The sequence below is a fragment of the Aphis gossypii genome, unplaced genomic scaffold (genome assembly GCF_020184175.1).
Source record: "Aphis gossypii isolate Hap1 unplaced genomic scaffold, ASM2018417v2 Contig00555, whole genome shotgun sequence".
In the NCBI taxonomy this organism is placed as follows: Eukaryota; Metazoa; Arthropoda; class Insecta; order Hemiptera; family Aphididae; genus Aphis; species Aphis gossypii.
This window is the reverse complement of record NW_026083159.1, coordinates 17,523-41,430: the sequence shown is the minus strand read 5'-3', so window position 1 is coordinate 41,430 and position 23,908 is coordinate 17,523. Positions and strand designations below refer to the sequence as shown.

Sequence of the window (23,908 nt, the reverse complement as noted above, 5' to 3'; positions counted from 1 at the left end):
ATTTCAACAGAATGCATGCACTAAATTCTCTATTATTATTTGCTGGGTTTGAACTATTTTTAAAAATCCAACCAGCATTTTCATAACAATTATAGTTATCAGGTGTACCTGATAGATAACCTTTTAACGAACTGGTAATACCAAGTACACGTGTACTATCTACTTCTATCCCATTGATTTCAAGTCGTATTTGATCAAAGAGATAGGAAAAACCGTTATTAGTAAGTTTTACTTTTCCAGCATCTGATACTTGACCTTCTAAATATATAAAGCTTACATTCAGATATGGATAAACATCTGTTTGTTGAATTGATATACGTATTTCATCGCTATTATTAAATGAAGTTGTATACGGTGTATATGAATGATATTCGATTTTCGTAATTTTAGAATCGGTTTCAAACGGCGAACTTATATCTAAAATATCACTTTCAGGCATTCTGCTTTAATTTATAACCTAAAGCCTTTAAAATTGTTTTATTTTTCGTTGTTATTTTTTTTACTTTATTCGATGTTACCGGTACCGCTTTAGTCTTTTAACTAACAAGATTTATTTTATGTAATGGGCTTATATTAAATTTTAATCCCATATTAAGATCCGTAACGTTTAATATGTAGATTGATTATTAATTTCTCACCTAAATTGTTTATCGGATTATGACCTTGATCAACTAATTGTATAGTTATTGAATCGATATTTGTTTTATTTAATTTGTAATATATTAGGTTATTTGGTGTTTGAATCAGCTTAGACCCTATGTTCTCACTAGGGGAAAACTCATAAATTGAATGACTTGACATGTGGTTGTTGAATGAACCTTGAGCTATATTACACATTACTTTTATTGAGTTAACACTGATTAAATTTGTCACTTTCTGTGATGGATGACCCTCAATGTGCATATTGTGTGGTTCATAACTTTTTTTTTCAAACCCCAATAAAGGTCCTATACTGTTCTTTACGTTAAAACGTATTATACCATTACTGAATATGGTTGTTCTAAAATCTATTTGATCAATCCCGATATCAAAAGTCATTTTCTCTGTCGATTTTATTCTAAAGTAATCGTTATCATTATTAAAGTCATCTATTTGGGTCAAAATTTGATTTTTAATATCCTTAATATCGTAACACCCCTTTTTCAGTGTGATAGAACAGATTGGAAATTTATTATTATTTAGTAAACGATCGGGGTTTTCTAAATATATTTCGAAGTTGTTATTAGTTTCGTTTATGTTTGCAAATGTATTATATGTTTGCAAATTTAACAAAGCAATTTCCGAGTCATCGTATACATCAATTGGTGGACAATAATGTACAGCTAATGTGGTTGTATTACCAGATAAAATTAAAGTAACTGATTCTTGCATTGTAAAAAATTAAGACATAAATGTCCACAATTAAATGAATTAAAATCTTGATAATTTGTGTAGTTATATTTAATTTTGTTTCCTTTAAAATAGTTTTGTAGTTCAATCGGTGGAGGTAAATCACCAAAGTTATCAAAATATTCAACCTTATCTTTAATTTTATAAAACGCTACCCAATGACTTCCATTACCGGAAGATACGTCTAAGTTTAATATACCACATTCGATTGCGAGAGGTTTTTTAGGTAAGTTATCACGTGAAAATACTCCGCGGAAATGACTGATATTAAACTTTGTAACGTATTTTATAATATCTCTAGAAGTTAGTGGTCTGTTAGGTAGCGTATTCATCAGTTTTTTTTCCTTGATCCATTATTATTTAAATATAATCCATTACCTTTCTTTCTTTTTGAATTTTGTATTGCATTATACACACTGGCACTTCCAGATATTAAACTACCAAGTGCTGATAATCCTGCAAAAATAGGTATAAGGGAATTGCACCACCTGTCTGACCTGGTGTTAAAATCAACCTTTTACCAACATTTTTTTTAACTTTTTTTTTTTTTCGCTAACATTATACCATTTATTTTTATTTTTGTAGTACGTTTCCGTTTACGTTTACAACCCATTCCTATTTTTCTTTTAGCTTTCATTGCGTTTATTATGTGGTATATATGTGGTTTTCATACTTTTATTAAAATAAAATAAATGTAAGTATAATTATAAATATAAAGTATAACTGAAATTATATACATTGTGTTGTCAATAGTCATACGATACAGTTATATTCACATTATTATTTGAAATGATTAAAGAAAAAGTTTTATTGGAAAATTTAATAACCTCAAAAAAAAATATAAAACGAAAAATAATGGAAATGAAACGTGGTATCATAGATTCCGACAACTATTTTCGTGAAGCATTTAAACCAATAATAGAACCATTGAGCAACCAAACAGAAAAGAATACACAACCGGCTGATGAAATAAAACCGGAAACTTCAGACGTTAGTGATGATGATAATGATAACGAATTAAATTCATCATTTTCAAATTTTTTCAATAAATGTCCTACATCAAACCGATATGATAAATCATATGGTATGTATTATGATAAAGCCAGTGATTCATATAAAATAGGAGGCCACTCTGTAACTTTTAGTCATAGTAACTTACAGTTATTTAATAAATACTATCCATGGACTGAAGGACTATGGTCTTTACTAAGTGAGAAAGAACCAAAAAATACAACTCTACAAGATATGGAATCTTATTACGACATTTTAAAAACTTCACGAGCTCATTTAAAAGCAGATGGGAAACCTAAAACCTCAAAGTTTCATAAATGGACGAATGTTGTAAAACCTTTATACGATAGAATGAAAAATGAGGAAAAGCAATTAAACGAAGAAATAGATAAAATTAATAACTCAAGAACTCCTCGATTAAGTTTAGCACAAATTACCGATCATTTATCTAGATCTAACACTAAACGTAGTAATATTCATAATAATACAACTATACCAAATGATCCATTTGAATTTCGTCCAACAGCAAACAGTTCTATGACTACAGATCCAAAAAATGAAAAAATGTTTAATTTTACTGCAACTCCAAAGGTTAAGAGAAGTTCTGGTTTATATAAAGATGTAATACCTCAAACACAATTAGTTTATTATGACGATCCGAATGAACTAGTAACTAGATTAAATCTTCTAACATCATCACAAAATGTTGGTAATACTGGTGTCAATAATGAAATTATATCAATTTTAGAAGAATTACGCGAGAGAAATATTATAGTATAATGACAATCTTAACCAGTTTAGCTGAGGAGTTACATGGACCAGCGAGAAAAATATTTCCTAGACGAAGCGTAGTAACACGGTTTAAAGATGATCTCTGGCAAGCTGATTTAATAGACATGCAACCACATTCTAGACAAAATAATGGTTTTAAATTCATTTTAATTATTATAGATACATTTACCAAGTATGTGTGGGTAGAAGCACTAAAAAATAAAACAGCAAAGGGGTGTACAAAAGGTATAATAAAAATATTAAAAAAAAATCAACCAAAATTATTACAAACATATAACGGAACAGAATTTTACAATAATGAATTTCAAAGTATAATGAATAAGTATCATATTAGACATTATTCAACATACAGCAGTATAAAGGCTGGTATGGGTGAACGCGTTATAAGAACAATAAAAAATAAAATTTAAAAATATTTTACATCAACAGGTTCATGGAATTGGATAAATTCAATTTTTAAATTAGTATATAATTATAATAATACAAAACATTCAACAATAAAATATTCACCACACGAAGCTCGGATCAACCCGGTTACAATTAAAGAAAAACATTACAAATTAATACATCAAATAAACTTAAATTTAAAATTAATGACAAAGTAAGAATATCTAAGTATAAACATAATTTCAGTAAAGGTTATACACCAAATTGGTCAACAGAAGTGTTCACTATTTCTAAAATTTTAAATACAGATCCATTAACTTATCAACTAAAAGATAGTTCAAATAATATAATATTAGGCTGTTTTTATACACAAGAATTAAAAAAAACATTTTTTCCCGACACCTTTCTCATTGAACGTATTATAAAAAAAAATAAAAACAAATTATATGTTAAATGGTTAGGTTTTAACAACAGTCATAATTCGTGGATTGATGTAAACGATACTTTAAAATAGTAAATAAACAAAATGTATCAATCAATATTTATTATTTTAATTGTATAAACCATTTTATTATTACAATGTTTGGATCTATTTCATTTTTATGTTAATTTATTTTTTAATTGATTACCGAATGTTATAATTAAATTAAATCCGTTAATCTTTTTACTACCATATCCCTACTAATCTGGCAATCGATGTAAAACTTTGTCTAAAATAAAATAGAGTTCACTCAGATTTTCAATATCGATTTCTAATTTGGAATTATAGGTTTTGAACGAATATTCTAGGTTTGTTCATTCTGAAAAATTAAATGTTATACTGTTTAGCTAATTGTTTAAACATGCATTTTAGTAATAAAAATAAAAATAATGAATAAATAACGTTTTTTGTTTTGTTTTTAATTGTATTTATCCTATATTTTATTTTATTAATATTATTATTTTTATTAAATACTATATCAATTTTACATAATTAAAAAAAAAAAAATAAACTATTTTTTTAAACGATAGTGACCATATGCAATAGTATTAATACCATCACGCATAATAATCCTTTTATCGTCATTCGCACTAAGAGCAATTTATCTATAGATTTAGAATAAACAAAATGGTGTTTTGATTGTATAAAATTCATAGATTTACATAATTGTTAACTAGCTGTTATTATTTTTTTTTAGCTGAAGTTCTTATTTCGTAAACTAACGAATCAGTATCTGAATACACAATGTTAATTTTATTTCTATACATATTTTTCATTACATTATAATGAAAATCATACATTATTGACTTTGAAATATCCAATATTGCAAATCCTACATAAATAGGCTTATCAAATTTAATTTTTTCCTTATTCATATGAATGGCCATTAAATTTTTTGTGTATATAGTTCGATCTTTAAATGTTGTTTTCGACATTAATCGATGTGCTTTTTTTTTCGTTAGATACTAGAAACATTGACATACGTTTTCTTACATTTTCCATACATTTTCCATAGACACAATTCACTAACAGTTTTCAGAATTGTCGCTCAAACTCATTCCTTGACTTAACCTTCATATTTGTACATAAATTTATATATAATGCCATCCAACGAGATTGTGAAAAACGCAGAATCCTATGAACTTTTTTCACTTTTAATCCATTAACGATGGCCTGTTTCAAATTTCTATAGTGAACTACATAATTAAATTTCGATTCTAATGTTGTTAATAGTTTTTTAATTTTGAATTGAAGGACATTTATTCTCAGGTAAAAATGGGAAATCATTATGATTGTCATGTAATTGTTTTGGATAAATAACATCTACTTCTAAAATATAACCATATTCAGCATCATCTTCAATTTGTGTTATATCTATTGTCAAATCGTTAACCATTCAAAATTTTTATGAGGTAAAGCAGATAGCATTGATTTTCCATATAGATTTACACAGTCCAAGTAAGCTAACCACGTTACAGGTTTGTTTGAATCATAATTAATATTTTGAATATTAGGAATGTTAGCTTTTACATGTCTTTTAACTGAATGACAAATTCCACCACGTAATCCGTTCTCCAGAAAAATTTGAATATCATACTGTTTAAGCCGTTCTAATTTAACATTAGTATGTTTTAACATACAATCGAATGCAAATCCTGGAGCGGTCATAAAATGTGAAGCATCGAGTTTAAGTGTTTGTAAACAAAGATCTCTAAAATTTTCAAAAACATCAGAAAGTAAACATACATCTGTTGCTAAGTATAAGTCACTATATTCTCCTAATGTTTTTATATTAAATTTTTTCAAAACCTTATGAGCATGCGCATAATCTTCATCACTAATATCTTCATCTTTTAATGAACTATAAAAAAAACTGTTTTGGTTGTAAACAAGTTTCATTTAATTTATAAGGATGGTCAATATATTCATAAGGAAACACACCTTTTCGTGTAACTAAATTTAATGTCGACAAAGAAAATATTTTTAATGTTTCTCTAAATCTAGTTTTGTCTTCAGATAAATTATCAGCTAGTGAACTAAGAGACTCTGACATAAAACGAAATGTATCAATAAATTTTATATTGAATTTATCTTGAATAGTTTTACTAAATGATTTATATTTTTCTGATGAATCAGGTATTACATGAATATCATTTTCATTACAACCAAGTTCACGAACAATGAAAATATTACTGTCATAGACTAAGTTATGAAAGTATATTGGAATAAATGAAACATTAGTTACCTAATTCAAAATTACAATTTAAACAAACAGCTTATCTAAAACGTCCTGTAAAATGATTATGATCTCTTACTTTAAATAAATTATCGTTTTTAAATGATTTGAAGCAGCATTCACATAATCTAGCATTTTGAAATGTATGCTCTTCATCAACAGTTAATTTGTCCATGGGTATATTTATCTTATAAAGATTACACACTTTTGAACCTATATCTATCATTGTCTTTATGAAATGTTTTGCTGCATTACGATTTCTATAAACTTGAAGTTTTGTTGGAATTTTATATTTTTTTTATTAAATATTTAGGTATAATGTCATAATCTATTTTTACGTAAAATGCATAACTCATAGGTTTATGTTTATGAGTTATCAATGTCTTAGTTTTAATGTCTTGGTTGTTTATTATAGGTTTTAAATAACATTCAAAATCAGAATAAATTACTATAGGTATTCGTTGAGATCTTTTAAAATTTTAAAAATAAATAGTATCATCATCACCGTTATCAAACATTACAGGTCTTCCAAGTTTATGTTTTCAACAAATTTTTTTATGTTTTTTTAACCCATCAATACCCCATAGTTTGAATTTACAAGGAATATTACTAAAAACTGTAAAACATCTTTTACATATAATTAATTTAGATTTATGTTTCGTCTTTTGATTACGAATAAGTCTACAAAAATCATTAATAAAACAATAATGTGACGTTATACCATTATTAATTAAAAGCAGATCGAAATGGTTTTTACTTTCCACATTATTCATATATAATGGGAAAACAACATTTTTATTATCTAAACTAAAAACATTAACTGATACATTATTTAAACGTTCAAATGATTTAATTTGATTAACTGGTGTCGGAAAATCGATACAATGAAAATTTAATCTACTTTTTTTCAAGCATTTTAAAATATTGATTACTAAATTTAGTTTTATCTGAACGAGTATTATATTTTGTTAAAATTGCATATTTGAAAAGCTCCATGTCCCCGGCACCCCCACCTCAAATTTTTGAAATTCGAATTGACCCATTCTTTTGTGCTTCGTTTGTGCTTGCTTGTGCTTTTAATCCCAGCGTTTGTGCTTTCGCCGTTACCGAGATATCGAACTTTCCAAGTGGGGGTGCCGGAGACATGCTCAGCACCCCCACCTCAAATTTTTGAAATTCGAATTGACCCATTCTTTTGTGCTTCGTTTGTGCTTGTTTGTGCTTTTAATCCCAGCGTTTGTGCTTTCACCGTTACCGAGATATCGAACTTTCCAAGTGGGGGTGCCGGAGACATGCTCAGCACCCCCACCTCAAATTTTTGAAATTCAAATTGACCCATTCTTTTGTGCTTCGTTTGTGCTTGTTTGTGCTTTTAATCCCAGCGTTTGTGCTTTCACCGTTACCGAGATATCGAACTTTCCAAGTACCTAAGGGTAGATTATTGGAGGTTAAATTAGTAGATGAAAAAATTTCGGAGTCGTGGGTAGTTGTGGGTGGGTAGGTTAGTGGTTGTAAGAGGCCGGGGTCTAGCAGGATCGTTCGGACTAACCCCCGACCCGCAGTGATTGGTCTAACCACCCACCCCCCAGAATTAATTTGAAATTTTGTTTCAAAATTCCGAAAATTCGGTCACGATGTGCGTCTGAATTTTTCAATCTATTTCTTATACCTACTCGTGTTTCGGGAGAAGTAACAAATATGATGTTAGTCATCACTTTTTTATGATAATGGTAGTTGTGTATAGATATTAGATAATTATGCTGTTTATTAGCTCTATTCAGAAATTCGGGTTCTCGTGTGACCCGCTTTGATTGGGTACCTATGGAGGGAAAGAGTCATCGAAATTATAAAATACATACCTACTTTAGTCGGACTATGATGGTTGGTTGTTAGTCAAAAGTTTGAGAAGGTTATATGTGATTTATTTTTTTTTATTTTTTTAGTTTTGTTTTACAAAAATAAATATAGCCGTGACTATGACATTGATAATATTTATTAATTTAACTTAATTCTTATAATAGTTACAGAATTTGTGTGCTTAATTAAAGATTGAATTACCAATATGGTCCAATATGGTCAACTTATAATACTATAGTAGCTATCTTACCTATCAACACTAATATTCAACATAGTATGTGTAGTAGTAGGTATATTCTGACATTCATAACGCTGTTGATAAACAGTTCTGTACCTACATAGTATAGGTACAAGTGTACATCATCACATGTAGTTGTATGATTTGTGTGCTTAATTAAATATATAATCACCAATACAAGCTACTCACAGTGGAATTGAGTTTTTGAGTTCTTGAGTAATTTAATTACCTCTAATATATATAAAAAGTATTGTACCTACCTAATATAGTAATAGTACCTACTAGTTACTACCTACATAGTAGGTAATTAATTTCGATTTATGTGTTATATGACTTATAATATAAAATATTATACATTTTAGTATTAAAAATAAAATATGAACACAGAATGTTTAATCAAACATTTATTTATTAAAAAAAAATAACAAAATAGGTACCTATATGTTACTCAATATAGTTATGATATTTTATTTTTCAACGTATTGGTCATTTAAAAGTAATGAAACAGACAATAAAACATTTTAACGTACATATCGATACTCATATTTATAATAGGTTAGGTACCAATAGAAAATTTAAAAAATAATGAAATAAATATATATATATATATATTTTATAATAAACAATACAATTTGGCAAACTTGCAATACTAAAAAAAAATAATTAAACTTACTATAAAATATTTGAAAAACATCATAAACTTAAAATTATAACTGTGATATTAATATACCTATTATTATTATTATTACTATTTTAATGTAATAGGTACTTATCTTCATCCCTCATAATGTATATATTATGAACTGACAGTTGTGGACCATTGTAGACGGTCTGACATTTCGAACAGAGTTAAGCAAATCATCATATCTTTCCCAATTATTGTTTGTATTTCGCCAATTAAATGATACATAATGTCCAATTGCATCTTTATGCATGCTTGGTGGTGCTATAAAACAAATGAGTCCTCTGAGAAAGTATATTTTTTCAAAAATATGAAGTATACTAGGTATTTCACTTAATTTTACGGAGGCATCATTATTAAATTTCTTTATATTGGTAGGCAGTATTGGCTCTATTATTAGGTGTTCACTTGCTATTACTGTTTTTGTCACGGTTTGTTTACAATTAGTACATGTAAACTTATTTTCTTCATATGAACTTTTTAAAATATCTAACATAAAATTTAAATTTTCAGTAGGTAAATATGCATTCATTATTGGATGTGATATTGTTTCATCAAAGTTGCATTTTTTACAATTTTTTTGCTCTTGAAGGGATGGATAATTTTGGAATAATTTGTTAAGTAAGTAGTGTGCTGTACATGATGCATCTAAAACCATAATACCTCCAACATTCTTGGGTATCTTATAATCTACCATTATATCCTTCAAAATATTAGCTCTTTTTTTATATGTCTGTGTATTAACACCGTCTCTTATTAACTTCTCTATTAAGCCAAAGAACTTGTAATTATTATTTGCATTAATCCATGTTGAATATGATGTACTATCAGTATACGATGTACAAATAATATGAACTATGCTGTCAAATGTACATGTATTTGTAACACTATAAGGTTGTCCGTCAATAATAATGTTTTTTAAATCAGCAAAATTTCCATTTCTTAAGATTCCTATAACTCTACTTTTCGTCTTACTTGTGTCATTGTAGATCAAAACAGTTGGGTCCTTGTCTAAATATGTTCCCTTTTTCTTTTTTTTTCCCACATCATATCCCAAACCTTTCCAATTTTCAACAACCTCTTGATCATCATAATATGGAAACTCTGGTTCTTTGATATCAAAAATCTTCTTAGTAGGTGACTGGTACTGTTCATTAATTTTCAAATTAGGTATTTGGTTGAGCATTAAACTATCTTCAACTTGATGTTCTTCTAATGTTTCTTTTTGTGAATGCAGGCTGTCATTAGATAGTGATTGATGTTCATATTTTCTTTTGCTTGCTAATATATTTGTTGATCCAATTATTGAATTAATATGAATTTTTAGAAAATCATCAAGTCTTAATGGTAGCGTTTTGTGTTTAAAAACTACTGTTTTTAGGTCTTTAAATAAACTTTCTGAAGTAGAAGAACTTTCTGTTGTACCACCATATTTAAAAATAGGAACCATTAATGAAGACCAACAAGGTATCAACTTACAGAAATTAAATAACTTTTTTGCAATTCCTGGACAAAATTGCATGTTATCCCGATCACCGGAGTTATTTGATATATTATTAGAGCTTTCAATGCAATTGTTATAAATATATTTAATTTCTTCAAAAATAGATGTATTTGGTAAGTTGTTAATCTGTAAATCGATTTCATTAGATTCATTTAAATCTTTTATAACATTAATAGCTTCATCAAATTCGGTTTCATGAGTTGCAATACGTTGTTTTAAGTATTTTTTTGAATTTTCACATGCTGTAGGTTCATTTTTGTAATTTTGTCCATCAGTTTCATGAAGTGCTACTGTAAAAACATGTTTTAATACATTTTTAACATCTTCAAAGTCCATACTAACAATAATTAAACATATGGAACGCATATAAAAGTTTTTTATTCTAACCGTTGTTGTTTTAAACTCCGACCAAGAACTGATTAAATGCATAATATGATTAAAGTTATTTCTAAGCATGCAGGAAGGTATTTCAATGTCTTTCTTCATAATCAGATCTGAACATACACTTATGTATTTATTTAATGTTGAATATTGCGTAAATGTCTTTACTACTGCCATCATCAGAGCCAGAGATTGATCAGTTACAACTATTTTTGGAGGAGCAATACTGTTTTTACACCATTCTGTAAGCCAATGACCAATACTATTGTGGTCATGCCGTTCAGAGAGCATGTGTGCAACTGAAAACTGACAACTATTTTCAAAATCATTAACACCTATTTGGTATAAAAATATCTGTCCAGTTTCCCTCCCATTAATTAATGTAACTTTTTTTACCAATGCACCTGTAGCATCTATACAAATGGTAGGTATTTGTGTACGTTTACTATAATTTCTGTATGAATTGACTTCAGAAGATGACCAGTAATGTAAATAGAATCTGTCATAACCAATATCATGAAATATAGTATTATATGGTAACATACCCTTCATTAAAGAAACTGCTAAAATTGGATCGTTGTGTACTTGATTATTCTTCTGTTCCTTATACTTCATCACACGTAATGCATTCAATGTAGGTATGCTACTAGGCTCTTTATCACCATAGTTCATTTTTTGTTTTGCTTCCAATCTTTGTAAATAGGCAGCAGACATATTACAATTCATTAATTTATCTAAAAACATTTCTCGTTGGTTCCCAGTAACTCTTCTTTTTTTTTCACTTAAGCAGTTTTGGAAATGTCCCTTAATTGTACACGTAATAACAACTCTTGAATTTTCTTCTGGTGCATGTTCTACTATACCTTTTAAATTACTTAAACACATAATACAACTTCCAATTATCTTTAAGTAAATTTGCATGTTTATATGCAACGCAACATGATAATTTTGTCTGTTCATAGAAATGTTCATTTATAACATTTGTCCATTTGTGTGGTTTTAATATTTCATAAGATCGATTGAAATTTTTCCCATCAGAACGTTTATACTTGACTGGTTTTTCTTTTTTATATCGATCCATTCTTGAGGAGAAAGAGTTATATTAAAATTTAAAATATCTTCAATATCTTCTCCACCTGACGAATATATGCAGTTGTCTTCTTCAGAAGAAATTAAATCGGCTTTTGAATTATTAGGAGAATTATTTGATGAATTTTGTTTCAACTTCTCGTTTAAACCTAATTTATCTAATATTCCAAACCTATTTTGTAATACAATGGTATAAATGTATTTGGCTGTTACTGTATTATCCATTTCATTTTGAATACGAGCCCAACAACTTTGACCGGGTCCTTTAATTTTATTGGTGTCTTCATTTAAAATTTGGAATTTTTTAATTACTTCTATTAATTTATCCACATCTATTTTTGAAGTTTTAGGCATGATGATTTATTACCTAAAAATAGTCAATTTGATGGCATTTTTAGTATTATATTATAATTTGATAGAAATTATGAGTAGGGATTTTTTTTTTTTTATTATTAATAAATACATTTAACATTATAAATTTTAAATACTTACTTTAAAACACAGTAGCTATTTTATTAAAAATATTTTTAATTGGAATTTTTATTGTTAGTAATCAGTTGCGTAGCTGGAGTTTAATCTCGGATGGGGCTATTTAAAAATTGAAAAACATTCCAAACTATTAAATATCACTAATGCAAATATTATTATATTATTTATTACCTAATAAAAAATTCCAAGGGGATCCTCAGCTACACCACCGATAGTCATAAACCTTTTTTTTTTAATTTTTAAGATAAATAGTTTAATTTATAATTTAAAAGTTAAAACCTTAATAAATAAATAAATAAATAAAAAATAATAGAGCGAATTTATAAATGTTAGGATATTAATTTTTTTTTTTATTATTTGTTATTATCATTTATTTAATAAATTAAAATAAAATAAGATGAGTTGTTTTAATTTACAAATATAAATTTAAAATAGTTAATACTAATTATAATTAATTATAACCTTACCTAACCTAACTATTAGCAGTGAAGGTTAAAATACTTTCCTGTTACAAAAAAAAAAGAAAATTGTTTTTAATTTCTAAGCAATTCATTGTAAATCTACAAGCAACCGAACTAGAAAATTCACTGTATTAAACAGGTATTTATAGTTTGAAATAGAGGTAAAAAAAATTATGCTTCAAATGCTAATAAAAAAAAATTGTGCCTATGTATTCTTATAATTTTTTAATCACTATAAGAATAACTTATGAGGAACTTTGTATTAAATTTTCAAGTATTTTGATTGAGCCAAAAAATTTTATCGACACTTAACGTATAGGTACATTTAAGTACGTATTTAATTTGCGCCAAAATATAAAATGATAACATGTATTTTGCACCACATACCTATAAAAATTAATTTTGGTATTTTGCACCACGAAAGAAAACGAAATGGAATATGTAATTTGCGCCACACTTTCAACAATATTCAACTTATCAACTAAATAAAATTGACAGAAAAGGCTTAGTTTCGTCATTAATAAGTATAAAAAAAAATAAGTAGGTAGCTAGGTATTTTATTTCAAAAATTATATGTTACCTATATTATTACTTATATACATTTATTTATAATAAATTATAACATGACTGATTTTTTTATGTTTTATTACTAAACTAAAATTTACTAATTACTTATTTAATATACATGGAGTTCGTTTTACTATATACATTTATTTATAAATATAGTATGACTGATTTTTATGTCTTATTAGGTAGGTACTAAACGAAAATTTCCTTATTTAATATACATCATGGAGTTTGTTTTACTTATATACATTTAATTTCTAATTATATTATTAGTGGCGCTAGTTACAATTTTAATAAGGTAGCACAAATTACAATTTTAGTAGGTACACGATGGCATAGATTACATAATTCCTTTTTATTTGATAGTATTTGGCTCAAATTACAAACGTAATAATATACGTTATATATAATGTAATAATAATACGTACAAAGTGGCGCAAATTACCAAAATAAATTTTTTGATGTGGCGAAAATGACATATAATTTATATATATATATATATATTTTTTTTTTTTTGTTTTTGGCGCGAATTACATATGCCCATATATTATATAAAATAAAATATAATATGTATTATGAAATAAATAAGACAATGACTAGAAAAATAAATTTGTTTTTATGGAAAATTATTATTTTTGATGGTGGACCGGTCATACGGTAATTTCTCGGGCCGAAATATTTAGCCAATCCGCAGCTGCTGCTTAATACTTAATACTTATATGCAAATCATAGGTACTTACCATTATAAATGGCAGTGAGTTGAATTTGAAATCTAGGACGTATCACGGAAAAAAAAATCCACTTAAAAATTAATAATAATTAAACATATGAGTAAACTAAAAATCAGAAACATCAGATCACAGTTGAATTCCAACGAGAACACTAGAACAGACTATAGTAATGAGTAATGACTAATGTGTATGTATTATTTGTAATAAAATGTACAGTACAGCCTAAAATAGTTGTCTTAAACAATAGATGATGAAAATAGACGGTCTAGACGACGACGCTCCGTCAAAATTAGGAAAAACCAATAAAATATCTACAGCACGTATGCTAATATCACCGGTAACGTACACTATAATGCCAACTGGAATATAAAAATATGGTTAAAATAAAAATAGAATGTAAATTATTATAGTATTGCTTGCATTAGATCATTGATAAAAGATTTGACGATAATACATACAAACAATATGGATAATATTTTTTTCTAAGTTACTATGTCGCTTTTTTTTTTATCAATTTACACACTTCACTTTTGAGAATTGACTTCCATAATAGTAATTGTTTTTTATTATTGAATAACTATAATTATTAAAAAAATATAGGGCGCTTGGCCCTAAAAATAAATTCTAACATGAATTCCAAAAGTACTCAATGGTGTTTGGTAACGGTGACGGTTTGTCAGTCTGGATATTTTATATTGTTATTACTTATTAGTTATTATTAATTTGGTAGCCGGTAAGTTGAATTAATATTTTAAACTGAGTTTTTTAAAAACTGTCTAAAATTAAATTATAATTTATATTTAATTACCTAGTGGCTAGTAGGTAAAATAATATATATCTATTGCTCAACGTAAACACAATTTTGTGGTTTGATTTAAATACATTTTCTTAAACATATATTATAGTAAAACTTATTAAACTGAAAATTAATGGTTAATGATTATAATATTAATCTGGATTTTATAATAAATATACCTATCCTACAATTAAGAAGTAGGTAGCGTTCAATTATATGTTGCTAAAAATTGATGTTTTTTGACTATATCTACAATAATATAATAGTATTCTAATTACCTATATTAAATAAATAGAAAAACTATATTTGTGTTCGACCTTTTTGCACATACAAATTGTCCCCGGGGTTTGGACATTTGTTCGGTGACCACGCTAGGTCACGCGCAATGGTGGCGGCACTGACTCACCTGCCGCCCTGCTCCGGGCAACAACGAATACAACGCCGTTAACGTGTTGTTCGGACGTTCGTCATTCCTTTTTATACGTCTGTCACGCTCGACTCGTACATTTTTCGTGTGTAGCGGCTGCTCCGTCTTGTGGTGATCGCCATGTTTTTTTTGTTGTATGCGCTTTCGTGCTCAACGCGCTCCAAGAGTTAATTCAGCTCTTTAACTCAGCTATTATTTCGGTCTCATTCATTGCTGAGCCGTTATATTTTATATTACGTGGCTTATGACCTTACGTTCCAGTAATCGCGGATTATTCGTCGCCGCGGTACGTGCAATCCACGTGGTCCCAGTTCCAGTAGTCAGCAGATCAGCCATCCATCGACAGCCAGCTCCGGTGCTCAGAGCGGTGATCCCCGTCTCCTAATATATTTATATATTTTATATGCACATTTATACGTGCATATTGTATTTGTTATATTGTATTACTCACTAGCTGCTGTTCTAGTTATATATTATATATTTGTTCAGTTCACTTACATCTGTGTAGTTTATAAATTAATTTATTCCCCTCACTACGGTCCGGAGGACTAAGCGATCGGCGTACGCCTTAGTAAGGTCCGTCGGCGTAAACAATTTGATATAATAATTTATTAGGTATATTAAATTATGATATATATTTAATACAGAACAATATATGATGCTGTACTATGCATAACCCAGTAAACATTTCAGATCTATTATATTTCAATGTTATAGGTCTGTATATCTACGTGGAGATAATAATAAAGTAGGGGGGAAATATTACAAGAAAAAAACGTAACTGTATATTATTGGCTATTATTATATGTAAGTTATAATGTTTGATAATTGTAAAAAGTCAAAATATTAATTAGGAAGGTACCTGCCTATATGTATAAACTTTAATATTGTTTTTTTTTTTTTTTAATGTTAATTTTAAATACATTATGGGCCAAATATGTTAATTTTGTATTTGTGATTTGTAACTGTAGTACTATACTACATAACTTATTATAATAAAATACATTTTTATTTTTTTTAAACGAATTAATTTATTTTGCGATTAATTCTGAGGGGGTGGTTAGACCAATCACTGCGGGTCGGGGGTTAGTCCGAACGATCCTGCTAGACCCCGGCCTCTTACAACCACTAACCTACCCACCCACAACTACCCACGACTCCGAAATTTTTTCATCTACTAATTTAACCTCCAATAATCTACCCTTAGGTACTTGGAAAGTTCGATATCTCGGTAACGGTGAAAGCACAAACGCTGGGATTAAAAGCACAAACAAGCACAAACGAAGCACAAAAGAATGGGTCAATTCGAATTTCAAAAATTTGAGGTGGGGGTGCTGAGCATGTCTCCGGCACCCCCACTTGGAAAGTTCGATATCTCGGTAACGGCGAAAGCACAAACGCTGGGATTAAAAGCACAAGCAAGCACAAACGAAGCACAAAAGAATGGGTCAATTCGAATTTCAAAAATTTGAGGTGGGGGTGCCGGGGACATGGAGCTTATTTGAAACATTTGTTATCATTATTTTTTACATTTATAACCGCTTTCTTATTGCTTATACATTCTGGTAAAATTACATAAGAAGATCCGGTTAAAGGGTTTACAATATTGATTCTTAATTGTAATACATCAATTGAATATAAACTCCAACCACTTCCTTTAGTTACAAAATTACTTTCCTCTTTGTTAATTTTATCAAACAATTTTTTTAATAAATTTTCGAAATTTGAATTTGTACATGCCAACACATTCACTGTTTTAAATGAAATATCTCGGTGTTCCTTTGTTAACACATGTACATAAACACTGTCGAGATATAACTTAAATTTAATACTAGTTTGTTGTGTCAGTAGTAACTGGGTCCCTGGGGGGCCACCACCGCCACCGCCACATCGCCACCGCCACCCCCGCGACCTACCACTCACCCAAGGTATCGCCACCCGTACCACCACTCGCTACCCATCCATGGTTAGCGCCGCCTTCACACCACCTCCCGCCCTGCCATAGATGCTGCAACCGGACACTGCTCAGCCGTTATCTCGTAGTACACATTATCTTTATACCTATATTATATACTTAAACATATATCTATATACCTATATCTATACATCTATATACGTACAAAATATATGCCCCACCACTAATCCCCACTACCAGTTCACACCTAACTTCCAGAACTCCCCCACCATTCATAATAATAATAATAATAATATTAATAATATTAATGACGATTAATAATTAAGCACTAATATTCAGTCATAGTTTTGTTTTAACAGTGTCAAGTTGTAAATCTCGGTTTAACTTTATCAGTATTAATATGGCAGGGCCAATAAGTGAAATGAACCGTTTGTATAAATATGTTGCACCTTCATCGCCGTCCGAACTCATCGATTGTAGTAATTTCACAATTGACTTTGAAAATCGCAAGTTTTTAAACATCGGATTCGATCCAAAAGATAAATTTAATATTGTGCTGCGAATAATTACACCGTCACGATATGTAAATATTTCTCCAGACTTCTTGAAGCGTATTTATTCATTCATGGGTAATATTTTATCCCACATTCTCGATCCTGCTGTGAAATATAAAAAATTCACTTTTTTGGAATGTGAATCGATTTTGATCACAAGTATGGTATATAGGGGAGAGCATGTATTAGTCGTAGAGTCTAAAGAAACAAGCGGATGTAGAATTTTATTGAATAGAAGGGATCTTATGACAATTCAAGATTTAGAGTGGATGATTTTTGAAACCGTATCAAGAAAAATCAATATCGTAAGACCTAATATTTTAAATCAACTCGAACAAATATCTGAATACTTTAAAACAGATTTTAATATTGATAAATCCGCTACACTCGATGAAGTTATATCAATAATCAGAGGAATTCATATTGAATTAATCGCGAAACATATACCAAAGAACAAACAGTTTTTTAACCCAAATAATATTATTCGCAACTGAATAGCTTGCAATCAATTGAATGACAAAATCGAAGAATTCGTTAAAAGTAAGAATATATTTTGAAATTATTAATAAAAATATTTAAAATATGCATTAAATTAGACAGTTGATACCCCGTCAGAATTTATTTCACCAACCAAGAGAAAAAAGATGCACGATGTTGCGTAATTAAAGGTGAAACATATTATAAACATTTACTGATTTTTATTTATTTTAGTTTTATACTGAAGTCTTTGATGTGGAAATGCTACAACCTTCGCCACCAAGATACTCAAGTATGTCTCCGTTTCTAAGATATAATGAAGACGATCCATAACAGTCACGAGTAGCTATAAATAGAACCAGAAAAAGTATTTAAGTATTAAATTTTATTTTATTCTAAGGGTGCTGACGAGGAAAAGGGCCACAGAGAATATTTAGTAACACATTCATGTAAACAATTTCTTTGTCTCCAACATTTAAGTAAGGGGTCTGGGGGGTAATGCCTTGTTGATCTGCAAAGCGCTTGAAATTTGAGCCTAAATCAGAAATCATGACTACTACATTAAAAGAAATATTGGACAACTTTTGAATAGTTTGGAAGATTAAATTTTGCAGATCATATCCAGTACAAGTAGTAGCCACAAAAAAAAATAGCCTATAGGTTGTTTCTAAGAACAATGTAGACCACTGATCATAATGACCATGACTGATTTAGTAACATCAAAAGTTTTAATAATCCTGTATTGTGAAAATCTATTATTTCATCTTTTTTGAAATCAAAGAAAAGAAAAGATTTAAGTGACATTTCATCTACACACAAGACACATTCTTTAGACTTTGCTATCATGGAGTTTGCTTTTATTGCTAGAACTTTTAACAAAAATTCGTTCAAATCAGGATTAATTTCCCAATTCTCTGTAGTTTTTTGAAAAGTTTTAACAGATGGCAAACTCCAGGATTTCCAAAGAAATCTATAAACTTTAGGACCCATAAAATGTATCATGAGTGCAAACTGTTTTGTCTCATAAGAAAACCTATGCTCACGGGAATCTTCCAATGTTAGTTTGGACTGAACTTAAACAAAATTAGCAAAACCTTTATTTAGAAAATTGTCACACATTAAATGAAATAACTCTGATGTTGAAGACTTTTTTTCTTGGTCAGAATAATGGGAATCTATGAAAAGTGACATTTGAAAAGGATCTATACTTATTAGAACACACTAGACACTTTACAATCATTTTGAAGTGAAATCAAACACAACATTTGTAAAACAAAACTTGGTTCGTTTATAAAACTAGAAAAAAATTGAGTACCGGTGTGGCGTCGTTACAATTTGCAAAAGTCAAGAAAAATCACATATTTAATGGTTATTAAACGATGACGCCGTGAAGGGAATCAACCCAACCCCACGTAGTTACCCCGCCATCATCTTGGATCCATTTTCATAATATCGGTAACCTTGTGTCTAACATCATGTTGGTGTACGGAACCATTTCCTTGTTCAGACTTCAGATCATAGGAAACCAATTTAGTGATTAGCTGATCGAGTTTCGCTTTTATATTGTTCTAGGATGATAGTAACTCTGTATTACTCCACTACTCGCGCTCATATTCGTGATAAGGATGTCAAAAATCTTGCTGCTGCGAAGCTCTCGTCTTTTGTATCATTGTGAGAATGGCAAGTTCGCGCTCCAGTATATCTTATCTATCTCAGTGTGTAAAAATAATATCATGAAGTTATTTGTAATCATTGATGTTGACATTTAGGTGTTACAGGCGCAGTATACTTAGTATGTAAGCTGTGTGAGCACGGCTATAGATAATATGGTTACCCATCGACCCATAATTCTATTACTTGAATAGTGTCTACCAAAATGAATCTCTGCTCATCAGGATTAAACAGCTGGGAATTCAAGCACTTGTTTGTGATAGTAACAGTATACGCAACTACAATTATCATGAATTAGTAACTGCATTTGTAGTTACTAGAACATATAAGCGATAGTGTTTGAATTTCTAGCTGTTTAACCCGTAACTGATACAGTGAAAAAATATGACGTTGCTGGTACAGCGCGGCGTGACCATGGATATAGATACTATGGTTGCCCATCGGAGATTTAATAGTGACACAAAAAGTTCTCATATCATCCGAATGATATACCACGCTATCTAATAGTAATTTTTAGTAACTACTAACTATTAAATTGTATTAAATTAGAAAAATATATTTAAATTATTTATATAAATATATATTAAATTCAAATTCAATAAACAAATAATTATAGTACAATTAATTGTATGTGATTTTTCTTAGAACCCTAGGCAAACGAAAAAACATTTCTAAGTTCATACTAATTTTGATAAATTTTTTTTGACTTTGTCTTGTTTTTTGGTTTGTTGGTTTTTAGCATAACTGAACTGTCTCATCCTCATAGTAATATAAAGAACAAATATGTTGGTGACTATTTCACTTTTATAATCTCCACAAGGAGAAGTTAATTTAAATTTCTACTAAAAAAGACTTTACAAGTTTCCTCAAAAAATATTTGGTGATTCACATGTTTTTCAAAACATACTTCAATCGTTTGTATAATCAAGTTTAGATTTTTATTTGTATGAGTTAAGAAACTCCTTGTTTTCAAATTTACTAATTCTGCCTCTGGTATTATGAGTTTTCCATATTCAGGTTTTAAACTATCTAAACATTGTTTACACTTGATAATTGAGTTTAATTTTTGGTTTGTATAACTGTAAATACAATATTTATATTTAAAACTAGCAGGCCAGCCTGCTAGCCGGGTGTGCCTCGCTCTGCTGTGAAATTCGGTCTAAGTGATATTCGCTCTAAGTGAGTACCCTAGGTCGGAGACGGGACTGTAAAGGAAATATCGTAAAAAGTCTAGTAGTCACAATTTTAGTTAATCTAACCTCCGGTGGTTTGGAAGGAGCCGAGGGGGTCCTAACCTAACCTTCGAGAGGGTCGGTGTGCCTCGATTTCTGGGCTGGTGGAAGCCGCCTTCGGCGCCTTCGAGGGGGTCGTGAGAAAATCGTGCTAACAGGAATTCGGTCGGAAATTGTAATCGGGTGTCTAGAAAAGAAATCATACACTAAAAAAGTAAGAAAAGTACTGAAGTCGAGTAAATAAATACGAAAAATGGTAATTGAGCTATCAGTCCTAAACTGGTGTAATACCGTTTCCTATTGCATGCCCTGTTCTTTTTGTATATAAAAAAATGTATTTAGCGAAAATGATAGTCGAGTGTCTAGCTATCAATCATCACATCACGTGATGCCTGCGCCTCCGACGTCGAAAGTCTAATGTTGTATTGTAGGATTATAAGTATAAAGTCGAATAACATATTGTGAGCATTCAAGTCGAGTTGTCAGTTATCATTGGGAAAAATCGAATTAAACGCCATTAAACCCACCCACCACGTAGGCAATCCGACTGCGTCGGATCGCGGACAATGCGTGAATAGTAGGTTTATAATGCCAATATAGTTTAATATGAACAATCTGATACCGTGTTCCGTCGCATGCCTGGTTCTTTTTTTCATATTATAAAATTTATTTAGTGAAAATGGTAGTTGAATGTCTAGCTATCAGTCATCATAATATATGATGTAAATCGATGTCCGAAAGTTAAATCCATAATTTTCATACCTCCTAATGTCAAAGTTCAGAATATATCAGATGTTGTTTTTGATATGTAGGAAACTATATACAGCATATCAAATGTCATAAAAATTCAAAACATAAAAATTCAAAATGTACTCCATTAACGCGTTGTAGTACTACACTTTATATTATACTAATAATAATCGTAATAATATGGTATTAAAAAAAAATCGTAGACTTATGTATTTTATTGTATAAGAGAAAGCAATAGCTTTAATTTTCAAAATTCAAATTAAAATATCAAAAAATAACTTGAAAAAAATGCAATAAATTTAGAGCGTTCGGGTGGCCGTGTATATCAAATCGCCGCAGTAGGATTGATTATAATATGTATTATGAAGTAAAATTAAAATTGGCATTAGTTACAATGAATACAACAATAAGTATTTGAGTTGACTTTTCTACAATTTTAATTTATTTTTTTTATTGTAGGTGTTTGAAATATTTGAAATTTGAATTCAGAATAATTTTGAAATGCAAAAGAATTACACGATAGAATAGAAATTGAGTATTTGAGGGGGGTCTAGCAATCAGTCATCGCCTAAAGTAAATCTTTGTAATAGGTATGTACTTTTAAATACATCATCATTATTATCATAATTTAAAAATTGTTTTGCAATTTTAAAAATACATTAGGTTTATATCACACGTGATAAATATGAAAACAGGGTAGGTAAATATTTAACCCATCTTTGAAATCCTTTATTGTACCAATATTTTACATAATTGACCAGTGTCGTGTATTCGTTATATAGTCAGTATTATTAATATATGTGAAGGAAAGATAAATAAAATAAAGAATATTAACAACAAACAGAAAATAATCGTTTGATATATAATTATAATTTATAGCTCAGCATTAATGAAATATAATAAGTTGTTAAATAAAAATTAGACAATTTATCGTAATAAATGTATTGGTTTATTCAGCACCAATTTAAAAGCAATAATGCTTTGTAAGTGTAAATATGAATGAGTATGTATAATGTTCAGATAACTGGTTTACATTAAACCAGCAATTTAAGCATAACGTCTCATAATATATAAGCTAAAAAAAGCGGGCAAGTGAGTACCGCTCTGCTGTACATTAGGTGCCGTATGGATCATTATTATATATTATAGGAGTGTTAAATTTGAATCCAATGATAGTTATCATTGTATACGAAAAACGATTCTGAACGAAGACGATTTGTCAGCCTAGGAAATAATTTCTAGTGGTTGATGAAAAAGGTGGTTTATGTTTTAATGGCCTGAATACACCAAAATTTAAGTTCTTTTATAATTATGTAAGCTAAACTTATGAAAAATCTTGTATTAAATTTTCAACTCTTAGCTACCTATACAAACATTTTTATGAATTATACCTACAAAATAATTTGCAAATATTCATAATTTTAACGAATTTTCGTCAAAATTTGAACTTCAAATGCTAATAAAAAAAAATTGTGCCTATGTATTCTTATAATTTTTTAATCACTATAATAATAACTTATGAGGAACTTTGTATAAAATTTTCAAGTATTTTGATAGGGCCGAAAAAATTTTATCGACCCTTCGAACACAAATTTTCAGAAAAATTGAAAATGTCAGTTGTCTATAAATAGCTCAAAAAAACTCAAAATATTTTGAAAATTAAATCAAGTAAATAAAATGCCAATCTAAATAACTGGTAAAATTTTCAAGTATCTACGACTTATACTTTTTGAATTATAACAAATATCAAAAATTGTTTGAGGCTAAACCGTTATTTAACGCGGTTTTGTA

General features: G+C 29.0%; 1 protein-coding gene and 1 pseudogene across 1 annotated transcript; both read left to right on the top strand.

Moving 5' to 3' along the window:
- The first annotated feature begins 2,585 nt into the window (after positions 1-2,585).
- On the top strand, positions 2,586-3,399 carry LOC126554609 (uncharacterized). Its single transcript, XM_050209665.1, has 2 exons — positions 2,586-3,069; positions 3,149-3,399. Exons 1-2 carry the CDS (start codon positions 2,635-2,637, stop codon positions 3,173-3,175), a joined length of 462 nt encoding a protein of 153 aa, XP_050065622.1. The 5' UTR covers positions 2,586-2,634; the 3' UTR covers positions 3,176-3,399.
- Positions 3,400-17,625: 14,226 nt separating this feature from the next.
- LOC126554610 (uncharacterized) lies at positions 17,626-18,649 on the top strand (annotated as a pseudogene).
- Positions 18,650-23,908: the final 5,259 nt, after the last annotated feature.

What these genes read in the sequence shown, in the direction of transcription:
- LOC126554609 (XM_050209665.1), top strand. Translation starts at nt 2,635, where the DNA reads ATGGAATCTTATTACGACATTTTAAAAACTTCACGAGCTCATTTAAAA. An exon ending in ATGACGATCCGAATGAACTA is followed by an intron (nt 3,070 to 3,148) that starts GTAACTAGATTA and finishes TATCAATTTTAG; the next exon opens with AAGAATTACGCGAGAGAAAT.